At 40.0% G+C, this 15,214-nt stretch overlaps 1 protein-coding gene across 4 annotated transcripts in view; it reads right to left on the minus strand.

Moving 5' to 3' along the window:
• Positions 1–10,784: 10,784 nt before the first annotated feature.
• Positions 10,785–15,214, minus strand: part of adarb1b (adenosine deaminase RNA specific B1b) — a 237,903-nt gene continuing 233,473 nt past the window's right edge. For all 4 annotated transcript variants that reach the window (XM_061723955.1, XM_061723953.1, XM_061723954.1 and 1 more), the window contains one exon: positions 10,785–14,715. In XM_061723955.1, the coding sequence (XP_061579939.1) occupies positions 14,539–14,715 (177 nt within the window). In that variant the 3' untranslated portion in view covers positions 10,785–14,538. The remainder of the gene's footprint in view (positions 14,716–15,214) is intronic.

A 15,214-nucleotide genomic window follows, 5' to 3' on the forward strand; every position in this document is an offset into this window, starting at 1 on the left:
ACACACACACACACACACACACACACACACACACACACACACACACACTGAAGGAAACACTTGTTCCACACAGAACAACATCTAGTGAGTTAAACTAATTATGCTGCTTACCACAGACCAAAAAAGTGCACGTAGCTCATTTTTTCAGATCAAATGATAAAATTCTCATCAGGGAATATTTTCAGTAATAACTTCCTGCTGTGTGATTGAAGTGTTTCATTATCCTGTTAGGATCAGTAATACATGACGCAGATCGCATAAACAGTCCATGTCACGTGATTCCATTGTGTGATTCCAGCCTGACAAAGCCCATGTTACATGGTCACAACTGCAGGGAGGGTTGTACTGGTTCTTTATGCCAGCTACGGACACATGGGAACACAAGCATCCCCGCAGACATCCAAGCCACACTTCTCCACTGGCATAGCTCAGATGGCTTAAATGTAATTGCTTTGACTCCATGGCCCTGCAATAAACGGGCGACCCATCCAGGGTTTTCACCCGGTGGCGGCTGTGACTGGATGGAAGCAGTGATAGATGATGGACGGGTGAATGTTTTGACTCCAGCATGTTCCCTTCATCATAAAGGTCCTTCATGTGCTGTAATAATGTGGATTTAGACTCGAGACTCTTCTGCAGGTAATCAGATCTGTCCTGAAAATCTTCTGACTTTGCATCTTGGACTTCCTCAAATATCTGAAAACAGTGCAAGATTTTAATTGGGTCAGTGACTCCCATTGCACAGTATTATTAACAACTATTGAAAAAGCTCACTGGGAAATGATTAAATTATTCACACCTCTGTTGCATTATTCTCCTCTCTCTGCTGTTAACGCAGACATGTTGAACAAGAGCTTCTGCTTTTCCTTCAGGTTTTTCAGTTCTCTCTCTTTCAAATGGACCTCCTGAGACCAAGGGGTTTTTGAAATCTCCCGACCTCCCTGCTTCTCTTCAGGCTTCGGAGGCAAACACTCCTGGGTTCAAAACAAAAGCGTTTCCTGCACAACCTTTCCTGCATCTTGGGTTTGACAGTTCCCTCTGCGGATTCCCAAAATCCTCCTCACCAACCTCAAAGAGCTGCCATATCACTTCAAGAATGGAAAATCTCTCTCATATTATTCACTTATATGAAGAATTGTTTGACAAACGTGAAAAAAACTTGCATAGATGGGCTTCTTTAGTATGAAGCACTGATACAGATGTGGTATCTGTTGCTGCACAACCTCTGTGGTCATGAACACTTAGACTTGCAAAATACAAGCAGAAATATCAATAATTAAGGTGAAAGAAAATTTGCTGTAAAAGGGACCTTGCTGGAGACTGATGGGGTAATTCTACAGGATAAGCCCCGCCTCCCCCCGTCTCTCTGCTGCAGCAAGAACATCAGTTAGGTAACTTAAGGATTCGTATCTGGGACACATCTGGAACCATCTGGTCCATCAGTCCAACGTGGGGCTGCCTTTGAGATATTGATCCCTTTATTCTTCTGTACATTAACACACTCTTGCAGCAGATTTAAAGATGAAACGGCTAGTATAAAATGAAAAAAGGGGCTATAAAATCAGTGGAAACCATTCATATTTCTGTTAGAAAATATTATGTTTGTTCTTCCAAAACTAAGGCAGTCATTAAAGAGAGGTGTCAACATTTTGATAAAGTAGACGTTTGCCATCCACATCAGTTTGTTTAACTATGTGCACAGTTTGTGAACTATGACCCTGTCATACAAAATGAATGATAATAAAAATAAATAAATCCCCAAAATGTTGGGGAATCCCTTTAAATCAAATTTCAAAAAAATTTATTTCTTACTTATGTTTTTATTTTACAGGGATAACTTAAACATTATTTCATAAAAAATATAAAGTAGATGACATGCATATATAGGTTTCTAGCAAAAGCTTATTTAAAATAGAGACTAGAAAAGTGTTCAGCTCTTTTTATTTAAGCTGTTTGGCTGCATTACAGTCTGTCATTTAATGGATGTGTCATAAGATGAACTATAATCTACCTACACATTAGTCCAATGTTGTGATGCGATATGAAATCAATTAAGGAAGAAAAAAAAACAAATTACAAATAAATGCTAATGTGCACACATGTATTCATGTCAGAGCCCAGTGCTGCAACTGCATTTACAAGTCACATGATTAAAGACTGAAGTCGAAGGACACATGTTATACACTATTTCAAGAGTTCCTAATGAAATGCCTGTGGTTTGCTTTGGTTAAAAAAAGCTAAATAAATATACTACAAAAGCTCTCTTTTTTACATGTTCTTACTGCTCTGTTCACAGCAGCTGGTTATTTTTGTGGACGACTCTCTTTGGGGTGAGACTCTGTCATGATCAGTGTAACAGCTTCTCAGGGACAAGAAATGCAGCCTGTTTTAAAGTTGGGTCAACATGATGTTGTGAGTCTGGATAATTCTGGGACTGTGACATCTGACATCACAGAGTCAAAGTAAAGTCATCCAAGCCTTTTATATCCACCCAACATCACATCATGCTGCATTTGCTCTACTTGAGTGGCACAAACTGCCGGACAGATCTCTAAAAAGACGCTCCCTGAAAGAGGGAGACACCACAGGGAGAAATGACTGACTCCACCCACTAAAAAAAAATCATTACCTTTCAATCAAGACGTAAATTCCTCATGTAAAAGGGAACAACGTATGGTACTGTGACCAAATCATGTCTCAGGCATTTTATCAACACCTCAGTAAATTATGTCAACATATCATTAACACCCCATTTGATGCCTCTAGGATTATTCTGAATTTCAATGGATACTCTACTGTTTACTTTTGCATTGCTCTTTTACTTCAAGTAGTCACATCTGAGTGTGGATTAAAAAATAGAATAAAGTGAAGAATCTCAAAGTCACAAAAATATTTTCACAAATCATGCCGTCAAACACACACCACTTAAGTTCTGAGCTATTCATTTTGACTTTGCTGGTGACAAGGGCATTGGGATATTAGTTCCTGTTTGCACATTGTTTGGACAATTTAGCTATTCAAATAGCAGCCGCATACTGAATAAGGGTTCCCTAATGAAGAGATGCCTGGGTAATAAGCCATAAACCAACTCTTTCATTCCTCCCCACACAGCCTTACGTACACACTGCACGCACGCACGGCCATTATGTACACTTACACACACACTTAAATTCCACACACAGGCAGAATGCTATTATAATACAATCTGAAGTAAACTGCGCCAATTTCCCCTCGGAAGTCTGAAAGGTCAAACAGCAAATGTCAGCTTTTTCTCCTTTATTTTAATTATTCTGTCAGGTTCAAAGAGTCTTCATCAGAAAGAAACACTTCTGACAAAGGAAGGCCTGAGCTCACAGATAAGCTCAATCTGAGTCTCCTCCTGACACTTTCTTCTCTATTTTTAGCCTATTTGCACTCCTCTCACACAGAGCGGCACTGAGGATTACCTCTGAGCAAATTACAGCGTTGGCAATTACCAAATGACTGTGGATGTGGAGTCGATTCATTTACACCGTCGTCCTAAAGTTTTTGAAATCACTTCCTACATGGAATATTGAGCTGAGTATTGACTTCAGTCATGTGGACATGCCAGCCTATTAACTGAGCAGGATGTTGAGAGATTTTATATGATTTGTTTTAATTGATTTTTTATTTTTTTTTTTACTTTGGGGGTATTGAAATAATCTCCAAATTTGTCATCAAGCTAAAACGGAGGGTATCTGGACTTCTATTCTTGGTTCTTGAAGACGTTTCTCCTCTCAACTGAAAGGCCTCTTCAGCTCTAACTGAAAATTGTTGGGAGGTTCATTCATGTTCATCTTATACTGAAGTCGTATGTGAATCACTGACCTGCATATCATTCTTCTCTGTGGGACATTTGCCAACCATCTGTGGTGTACCTGGTAGACATTTGAGATGTTTTGGTGACCGAAATTCAAGGTGTGAGTCGTTTTGAGAACATCTAGGGCAGGGGTCGGCAACCCGCGGCTCTAGAGCCGCATGCGGCTCTTTAGCGCCGCCCTAGTGGCTCCTCGAGCTTTTTCAAAAATGTTTGACCTTTTTCTTCTTTTTTTTCCTTTTTTCTTTTATCTTCTTTTGTTCCTTTTTTTCCTCTTTTTTCCTTCCTTTTTCATTTCCTTTTTAATCTCGACATTTCGACTTTTTTCTCGACATTGTACTTCAACATTAATCTCGACATTTCAACATTTTTCTCGACATTTCGACTTTTGACATTTCAACTTTTTTCTCAACATTTCAACATTTCAACTTTTTTCTCAACATTGTATTTCAACATTAATCTCGACATTTCAAGTTTTTTCTCAAAATTTCGACTTTTTTCTCGACATTTCGACTTTTTTCTCAACATTTCGACTTTTTTCTCAACATTTCGTCTTTATTCACAAAATTTAGATTTTTTTCCTCAACATTTCAACTTTTTTTCTCGAAGTGCATAATGAAAAAAAAAATCTTCCCCCAGTTATAACTAATATAGGTACATGCAGCATGTGTTGCCTTCATTCTAAGGCTTATACAAGACTTTTCATTTTTTGCGGCTCCAGAGATATTTGTTTTTTGTGTTTTTGGTCCAATATGGCTCTTTCAACATTTTGGGTTGCCGACCCCTGATCTAGGGAGAAAAAGACAAAGCCGCAATTTGGGTGTGTGAAACCTAAGACTCCCTCTGCGTGTCAATGGAGACATATTCTGACTTAAAAAAAAAAAAAAAAATACAAAAAGAACAACACATTTTTGTAGCTCTTAATAAAATGTCTGAAAATATGACAAAGATATGGTACAACAGCTTCTTTTTCAACATGTCTTTGCAGTTCTATTCACAGAGTCAGGTTGTAAGGGGCGGAGTCAGCCACTTCACTTGGAGTAGGTCAATCTGAAAGCCATATAGAATGACATACAGTATGTTCAGACTTACGTGGCCCTACATTAAGTGACAGGGTTGTCACAGTTGTCACCATGTGATAGGTGGAGCACAGCTGGGACAGATCACAAGTCTATCACTGCGCCAATTCAATCCATTCAAATACCACCCAAGTCAATCAAAATCCCCCTAAAGTTGAGGTCTCAGTCTGATTTTGCTGCAGTCGGTCGTCCCACTACAGCTCTTATGTCCTTCATCTATGCTTAATCTATTTTATTTGGCACTCATTATCCACACAGTCTCCTATTTTATGAAGGATTTTGACATTCAGTTTCAGTCTGTGGCTGTTTTCAGAGACTGTAATGGGTTTGTCTTAAGCAGGTTTTGCGAGTACAGTAAGAATCATCATGCAATTTTCTTTTTCAATAGCATGATGGTCTCATCAACCAGATCCTACAGGCCGGCCGGGCCAACATCTCATTGCAAGCTCGGATCGAGTTACACTATACATTTTTATTTCATAAACCATAAACTCCAGAAATGCTCTTTTGTCATCTCTGGTGTCAGTCAGTTGGTGATGTCACTGGATAAAATACACACACACACACACACACACACACACACACACACACGCACACACACGCACACGCACAAGGTCACAGATGTACTTTAACCAGTGAATAACAGAAGGCTTGAGTGGGCTGAGGTGGAGACTGGTCTTGCCATGTGATTCGCCACATACATCAACTCTGTTGAGCAGAAAATTGAAATGGAAATGTGGGCCTTGGAGGAGTATGGCTCCCATTTACCCCTGGACCAGAGCTAATGATTAGTCATTTCTCTCAGGGGCATACAGTAAGTTGCTGCCCTCTCCCTCACAGTCTTACTGCATCAGACGCCTGACCAACTGCAAACCTGAACAAGTTCCAAGCATCTCTCACCAGGCTGCACGTGTGGCATTATGGAGGAAAAGATGAAAAAGACAGATCTTGAATCAATTATATGTCATCTAAGCAAATTACTGCTTTGATATTAAACAGCATTTTTTTTCACTGTGATGATATTTAATAGAGAAAATAAATACAGCTATCCGACATGATACGAATATCGCATGCAAAGGCTAGCACCAGATCTTTTACATGAAAAAAAATTGCTCTGATTGATTCTTAGTATTAGATAAATACAACCGAGGAGGAGCTCTCGTACTGCATGGTCTGCCAGTCACAGAGCTCGCCGACAGAGCGTCTGCAAATCAGACTGGCGGGCAGTTGTTACTTGATTGTTGTGTGTGAACAACTCCGACATGTTAATGGTGACAGTGCTCCAATGTCACTAATGTGGTGGTGTTGGGTGCAGTTCCTTGAATGACCACTAGGGACTGTCTCCGATAACAAGTCTTCAGTCATCTTCATCTATGTTGGATTGTCTACATTTACAGTATGAATCAACACATTATTGCTGTAATTTTGGAATATGTTTATTTGGAACAAAAAAAAAAAGAAGCTGTTTTTAGCTCCTCAGCTAGATTTAACACCCATGAGAACTGATTTTAAAGGAGACTTCTTCATACACCGGAAGTGGTCATGGGTTCTCTCCTCAAAGGCTTGAATATAAGCAACTGGATTTCCTTTTCTGGGTCCAGTTGCCTTAATTCAAGTCTTACTGAACTACATTTCTCTTCATATATGTTTCCAGTATTTGGCAGCATGTCACATTCTTTCATTGCTATGGCGATAATACTATCCATGAAGGCTGATAAGAATAATAAGCTATTCAGACTACAATCATGTCTGTATGGAGGACCAAAACTGACATGTATAAAAATAAAAGCAGAAATATAAACATTTAGTTTTTCCTTTTCCATATACAGTACATGCATTTCTTGTTTTTACATTCCCTCATCTCTTCTTTTTACTTTATAATATGCATTTCTGCCTCATTATCCAAATGAGGAGGGCTGCCCTTATTGGTCCAGCTCCTCTACTATTGGTCAATAAACAGAAAGAAGCAGGATCAGGACAAAATTAAGACTAATAATAATAATAATGTCCAGACTTATAGTTAAGATAAACTAGCTTTTTTGTTTCATAATGTCCCCCTGACCACTCCTACACCATATAACGTTAATAGATCATTTTAGAAATTCACCTATTTGACAATATTCAGTCTTCAGTGAGAACTGATGGTGTAAAGAAAAAGGCATGAGAGCAGCATTATACATGCACTTCAACGAATGTGAGGGCTATGTGTGTTTATCCCAGTGTGTCACCACCGGTTGCACAATAGTCTTGATTTTGTCCTTTTGCATAATGAGGCAGAAATGCATAAGATAAAGTAAAAAGGAGAGGAGGGAATGTAAAAATAAGAAATGCATGTATAAGAAAAGGGAAAAAAAAACTAAAACAAATATATACATTTCTTTGCTCAACTCCATTTGGACCGGGGGCGTTCTGAACACTTGGCTTCTGTCAAACCACCTAACTGAACTAAAGCTAGTCCTGAGCAGTCCTCATTTCATGTTACCCCTGGAAAAGGGTTAGAAACAGGATGGATGGACACATTCAGTCAGAATGAATGCAGGTTAATATTAGTAGAATGAGTTGAGGCAAGTTGAAATAGTTGGCTTGTGGTAATTGAGGTTTCAATGTGGGCATGACTATTGCCATATAGACTGCAGCTATTTTTTAACATGGCTCTAGTTGTGATTGTGTCTTTATTTGGACTACGATCACCTACTGCAGTGGAGCATGCTGGGAGTGTTGGCTGTGTTTGTTATCCTAATTAAAGAACTGTTAATGGAAAGACCGACCAGCATAAATACAATTCAGTAGTTCAGAAATAGCTTTGTGATTTCAGGTCTGTGCCAGTTTACTTAAATTACTTTTAATACGCATACAAGTTAGAAAATAGCAACTAAAACACTGCTTTTAAATGCCACATATTAACCACTGATCTTACAAATCTGTCAATCCAAAAGGGATTTCTTGCAAATTTGTGGATTTATGAAACCACAATTTCTATATTTCCTCTCAACAGTTCACACGTTTATAAGGTCACTATTTGGGCATAAACCCGCACAAAAGTAGTAATTTTATTAAACCAGAAATGTTATTTGTTTCCATGGAATTTGAAGCCACACAGATGATTGTTATTGTGCCTCCTGAGCAGCGATGACTGAACACGGCTCTGTTCGGAGTGATTTCATCGACTGGTGTTAATAATCCATTTAAGAAATGAATGTGAAAAAAACTAAAGAGATGTGAATTGATTTTTACATGTCTGACTCATCTCTTTTGTCATGTTGAAGGATCAGGCTGTAGAGGTGGTGCAGCAGTACAAATATCTTGGTACTGTAGTAGGCAAACTGTGTTTTGAGCCCCAACTACACGCGGTGTGCCTTATTCCCCTAATAAGGCAAACCAGCTTTTGCATTTTTATTGTAAACTTTGCAGTCTTAATGTTGATAGAACTTCTACGAAAACGATTTATCATTTGTATGATTTATTTTATGTGCTGGCATGGGTCACCTTCTGTGCAGCTGAAGACCTGCAGGGCATTGTGAAGATTTGGAGCACAACTGCAGGAATAGTTCTGTTGACCTTGTGAACTGTACAATGTCAGACTTCTGAAGAAAGCCCAGGCTGTGCTGGCTGATCCAAGCCGTCCTGCGTAGATGATTCTAACATGCTGCCTTCAGGTCGCAGAAACCGTTTACTAAAATGCAAAATAAAAAGGTTCAAAATGTCATTTGTTCCTGCTGCAATCTGCTTTGAAATACACTTTCGAAAGATTAATGCATCACTGCAGATCATCTTAGAGGTTCCACCTCATTCATCATAATGTTTTATGAAATAGGGCCCCCCCAGAAAGCTAGAAACATCCCAGATTCCAGTCGTTCAGGATTCCCTCAGCCCTTTTGATTTTTGGAAAATGGAATGACCAAAAAAAAACACACAAGATGCACGGAGCTCCTCGTAGGTTACTTTCCAGATTCTCCTCCTGATGACGACATTTTCAAAAGAAGACTGACCGGGACTTTTAGCCCGCTATTCAAACACAGATTCTGCATCTATGATGACACACTCATAAGTCTTTCAGAATGAGGTCTGGCACTGTCCTGTTGAAATAACCACCAACCTCCTGGGGCATTACTTTGGTGGTGATCTTCTGTTCAACTCCCTAACCTCCCATTCCCAAAGCCATGGTTACTGATGCTGCCCATACAATCACACACACTGCCTTTTACACCCCAGGCTGAAAACAAACCAGATAGTTTGCAAATGTAGGGACTTACCAGACCACCGAACACACGTCCACCGTCTTTATGTCCGTCACGAGAACTCAGCAGCAGTTCTGCAGAACTTTTCGGTTGCGTACGACTTCCTCATTGCAGACGTTTCAGGTCACATGTCTGAATCTTGCAGAATAACAATGATTTTATGAACGACTCCCAAACCCACAAGTATATACTCATCACAGCAGCATGAAGGCTTTTAATGCGCTGGCAACTGAAGGCTTGTCTTCAAATGATCCAGCAATGGCCTTGGGCGCTGATATTTCTCCAGATTCCCTGAATCGACTTATTATTCAAACCCCTTTAGGTGAGGAAGTTCTTTCCAATTAAGCATCAACAGTTTATTTCTTTTTATCTTTTTTTGAGCACCGTGGGGCCTCAAGGCAAGAAAGTAGGCCTTTGTTTTTTTTCTTTTCCTGTTTTGGATTTTAAATAACCACCATGTGAATACCATACTTGCTTCTTGAAAAGGCAATTTCTCTCATCTGATTTTAGAAAAAAGAAATATTTGTATATTCCTGTTCTATGTTCCTTTCGTTACCCAGTGAAGCACCTTGAATCTGCCTTGTCACTTGCTCTTGGCGAGGAATCAACTAATCAACTGTAAGTGCAAACCTGTAGGACAATGAATCAGCCGGGCGTTTATAGCCCGGCTTCAGACGCAGAAATGACCACTCAGACACGTGATGAGAAAGAATCACAACCATATGCAAAAGTAAACTAAGAACTCTTTTATTCTTTTTTGTTCATTTTATATATCTATCTATAGCTGTTATTCTTTTTTTCTACAGAGTCCTTTAAAAGTTTGTCATCATGCTAGGTGCAGCTTCAGTGTTGGTAGAACATGCAAGGTTGTGGATTTTCTTGGAGGATTTCACACACTGGACAACTGGAGAGGAGGAAAACAGAAACCCAGAACGAGCAGAAAACGGTCAATCTGGGGTCACCAGACAAAATCAAAAATACAACCCCGACATGGGCGCAGCCGCAATCAAGGGCGGGTGGTAGGGTTCACGGACCTTCGTCAAGAATTTACAAAGAGTTAAGCGGAAGCAGATCAGTTCTTGTTGCGATAATTCGACCCATCCGAACCGTAAATGGGGACTTTTTTTTCTTTTTTTTTTATTAAGACCATGACATCATCAGTTGACATCTTTAGTGCAGTTGAAAAAACAAGAAGCAGGCAATCTTCAGAATTAAAAAAAAAAAAAAAAAAAAAAAAAAAAATCAGAGCTTTTTACAGAGAACAAAAGAAAAGAGATTGGAGGAGGAGTGGAGGGGAAGGTCAGTCTGCGTGTTTGCGATGGACTGACATTAAAGGAGAAATCAGGAGTATTGCTTGTGACTTTGGTCTGGATCGGGGGTAGGGTGGGGGGTTGGACAGCAAAGATCCTACTGTTCTCTGTGATTTTCTTTTCTTTTAATCTCAAGGATTTTACTTTCAAGTCAACTCTGGGAGACTCCTGTTTTTTTTTTTTTAAATTGCAAAGAAAAACAAAACAAATAAGTGAAAAACTTACATACTGTATATGACATCACAAGTGCCAGCTGGTGGATGCCACTTTTAGCTGAGGCACTTAACAGTGCATTTTTTCCCCCGTTTTTGTTGTGTGCGTGCGTGTGTGCGTGTGTGTGTGTGTGTGTGTGTGTGTGTGTGTGGCTACAATGGGGATGAAGTATATTAACCGCGGCAGTGTTAGTGCCCAGCTTTATGGTGCCCAGTGAATCACTAAGAACCATAAATACTTAAGAACAGTGAGAGCTTCACAATCCCAGCAACAGAGGAAGGAGCGGTTGGTAGGGAAGCTTTGATTTACAGGGAAGAAGATTTGCCATGTTGTTGTTCCTCATATATACAGAAATACTATATTGCAGCAAAAATGATCACAGGTCACAGTAAACACATGCTCACTGACAGCTACAAATGCACTAAAGAAGCCCAACTACCCCCCACCCCCCCACCCCCCACCCCACCTCATTATGGAGGTGAGTGCATCATTTCTGTACAAATCAAAGTACATCGTGTGGCTATACCAAAACCTCACAGTAAAGGGTTGGTGGCAACGAAAAAAAAAAAAAAAAAAAAAAAAAAAAATGGATGAGATTTTAGAAAACACTGGGGCAGAAAAAACATGTGGACATCTTCATCTTTGGTGAAAAGTTGACAGGAGTATGCTTAAAGTCACCTGAGCACACACGTAAACCTCGTACTCTCGCACGCACGCACTCGCACGCCTCTCCTACAACTGGAAGTCTGACAGCACTGCAGTTATTTGGAACCAGTTTAAAACACGTGAGCGTCCGCACTCACGGTGAACAGTAGTCTACCCACAAATAATATGCAGCTATTGTTTCCAAGGGAGGGGTGTGAGACAAGAGGATGGACGTGACATCACAGCGTGACACATTTGGTTGTAAAATACTAGAATGGGGTAGGACTTTTTGAGTGTTCATGCAGGGACTGCATATGACTTCACTTCTGTGAAGGTGCTTGGAAAGAGACGTGTGTGCATCACAGTCACTACACACTGGCATAATGTGGCATCTTGTGAAAATAACTTCATATACTGTGTTGTACGTGCCGCTACAGTACATCTACAGATAGCTGATCTAACAGCCGTCATGGATCACCGCCACAAGGTGACACAAATACGAGTTCTGAGAGGTTTGTTGTACTGTCACTTTTTCACGAGAGTTTTATCCCCAATTCTTATGCTTTTTTTTTATTTTCTTAAGGGGAAAAAAAGATAACACACACAAAAAGAAAAGCTGTCCCTTCCACACCAAAACCAATCAATCACAAGAAATCTAGAAAATAGAAATTCAAAGCTGCCTGTGGAGGAAGTTGCTGGCATTCATTCAAAATTATTCGCTGATGGACACATGGAGTTCCCCATCGAATGTATTCTGCTCTGCAAGCCTCTCAGTTCAGTTTCCATGCAAAGCCATGGCTTGAAATCAATGGAAAAATACAACGTGCAGCACCTCCCAAATCTCGTCCCAAGACCCAGGCGCCGGAGTGGACGTGACCCACTCTACTGTTCAAGTATGAAATGACAGTGACGAAAATAACTTAAGAAACAAATGCTTGGATGAATGAAGCACACACAAGAGTCAATGCTAAACTATCATCACACCTGCCTTGGATATTAGTTCCAGTCAGTGAACCAAACAAGACAAAACTTAATAACATTGTCATCTTTAATACAGGACCTAACAACAAAGTCTTATCCTAGGGATCAGATAACACATTAAATGTTATAGCTAACTTATGTTCACTTTTCTGTACTAGATTTACATCTTGAATAATAAAGCATCATTAAATTAAAGATCATAATTAATTTTTAGCAATTTTTATATATATATATATATATATATATATATATATATATATATAAATAAAAATGTGTGTGTGTAGGTCCATACACATCGTTTCTGGTCAACAATCTTGGGCAAGATGCATAAACGGTGCATACACACAAAAGCCAAGTACACACCTTTTCCTACATAAAGTGGCCATCTATATTGGAAATAATGTGCAGAAAAAATGTGTGCATCATACACATTCTTTGGACCATGTTTACAAAGGTTTTCAGAATGATTTTAGCCTGAAGTGGAAATAGGATTGGGTGAATTTGGAATAAAGTAAAACCTACTTTATGGAACTTACTCCTGAGTATGAATGCGTTTCCTCCCCTCTGTTTTTTTTTTTTTTTTTCAACTTTATTTCATCAGTGTTTAATAATAATCTCTTTGATTGCTACAAATACTTTTAGCATGTAATGGTTGTACGTGAGGATGGCTGCCTGGGCATTGTTCGAAGACCTTTAAGGAGAGAAAGAGTATTCACAGGTAGGTTTCTAGCACCAGATGATAGCTGACCCACATGTTACTATCATACACTGTTCTTCTTGAGCTGTGTGAGGAACTGGGCTTGCTGCAGCCCAGATGTTACATGTCTTAATTGGGGTTTCCCTCAGTAGGGAACAAGGTAAAACCTAAGAGGTCATAACTGTAACAGGGCACACCACTTCCTCTGTCCTTTCAGTCTGTTTTTTTTTTTTAAATATTTTTATCCCGATTTATTTCCCATTGGTTCTCCATTACAGTGTTGGACCCAGCAGGATCCACTGACTGAGCAAACTGTAACACCATACCACTTGATGGTGGTGGTGTAACACTTTAATTCTTTGCCAATGTGTCATTAGATGGCAAAGCAAGTAAAAATAAAAAATACAAGGAGATTATATTGGAACAAGATCAGGATTAAAGGAGGGGAAGTGGTGCTAAATAAAAAGAGACAATTCCTGCTCAAAGTGGACATTTGTGATAGCTAAATCCCATCACACAGAATCAAAACCACTCGTAATTGCAACCAGCAATTTTTCAGGGGCACTTTGAAGTACATACTTCAAGGCAGGGATGTTTTACTGCCCTATAGAACTTCCTAAAACTTACAGAAACTCACCAACATCAGAAACCCCATAAAACAGGCCTGAACCTCCACTAATGGAAACCCGCTTTTGGTCTGATTCCAGCAACCTTTTCAACTTAATGTCGTTGCGTTAACTTAATTTATTTGAGACCCTCAAATAATATTAGCTCTTTCTTCTTTAGCGATAAGTGTCTCAATTTAAAATTCGACAATATTTGGGTAAAATCGTGGTTTTTGCTGTTGAGATCATATTAGTTTAGTTGTGGTCCAAACGATGATTTCATGTGCAAGTATTCAATTACAGGAGTGTCTCCCTCTCCTTCGTACTAAAAATGGGAGTTAAAATGAAGCTTGTACATGTGGATATAATTTCACAAGGATTGAGATTCCTAAAAGGAAAAAACAAATAGATGATCTTACTAAATCTAGCAAAAAGAATGCATACGCACATTTCTGCTATTGCGTGTACACACTGTTTTAGTCGTGAACGTTTTATGCATCTGTCCCGAGTTTCGAGGCTACATATTACCTAATCCGAATATAATTCTGGATCAAGCGGACAAAACTCTGGAGTTTCAACTTTCAAGTTAACAGCATGATGAACCTGACATCTCTGGGAAACATTAACAACCAAGTGGTGACAATGGCTGATTCCAGTTAAAAAAAACAGAAGACAAGCAGATGGAAAACTCCATACAATAAAATCAAACTAAAATCTAGGCCGAGAAAAAGATGAGGCTGAGGTCTTCTGAGGAATGAGAATGATGAGCAATGAACAGATCGTGAGACTACACAAGCACAGAGTGCACTTGGGTTGCCGACACATGGGGATGGAAGTAAGTGGCTGGTAACTGAGGGACTCTCTAGCTTTCAGGCCTGGGTCAGGGAAGGAGGAGTGGGCGCGTTAGGAACCCCCTGGTCCCCGGGACTCCCTCAGGAGCTCAGGGTGAACTGGTCTTGCTCGATGGGCTTTTTGACCCAGGCCCCCAGGCCGGCCTTGTGGAAGGCCTTGATGAGGGCCTTCTTGGCAGAGTGGTACTCTGTGGCCGCCTGCTTGGCTTCGTGGTACGAGCTGGGCTTGGCCACTTTGATCCGCAACATGGATGACAGCTGAGAAGGAAGCAGAGATGGAGACAAATAAGTGAATAATAAAGTAAATCAACAACAAAAAAAAGTAGACAATAAAACCAACAAAGTATCAATCAGGATACCCATCTAGAACTCTAACTGTCCACATAATGAACAGATATCTGGATATCTGAGTGGGTTGAGATGTTCTGGGGTAAGACGATGAACCCCACATTACCTGGGATGCTTTCTTAAAGGGGACCTATTATGAAAAACAGGTTTTTTCTTGCTTTAACATATATAAAATGGTCTCCCCTCAGCCTGCCAACTCAGAGATGGAGGAAAGCAACCAAATTCTGCAGTGTCTGTACAGCCGCCCGGATGAGCCATCCGGTGTGATGTGGCTTCTACGAGCCGTTCAGATTCTGCTCCCGTGGTTACGTGACGACAGGAGCGATTTACATAGGTTGGCCTCCGATGCGTGAAACCACGCCCTTAACTAACTCCACCGGCCGGAGCTTCCGCCATTTTCTCGTAGCGG

The sequence above is a fragment of the Cololabis saira genome, chromosome 6, assembly GCF_033807715.1.
Source record: "Cololabis saira isolate AMF1-May2022 chromosome 6, fColSai1.1, whole genome shotgun sequence".
Taxonomy (NCBI): Eukaryota; Metazoa; Chordata; class Actinopteri; order Beloniformes; family Belonidae; genus Cololabis; species Cololabis saira.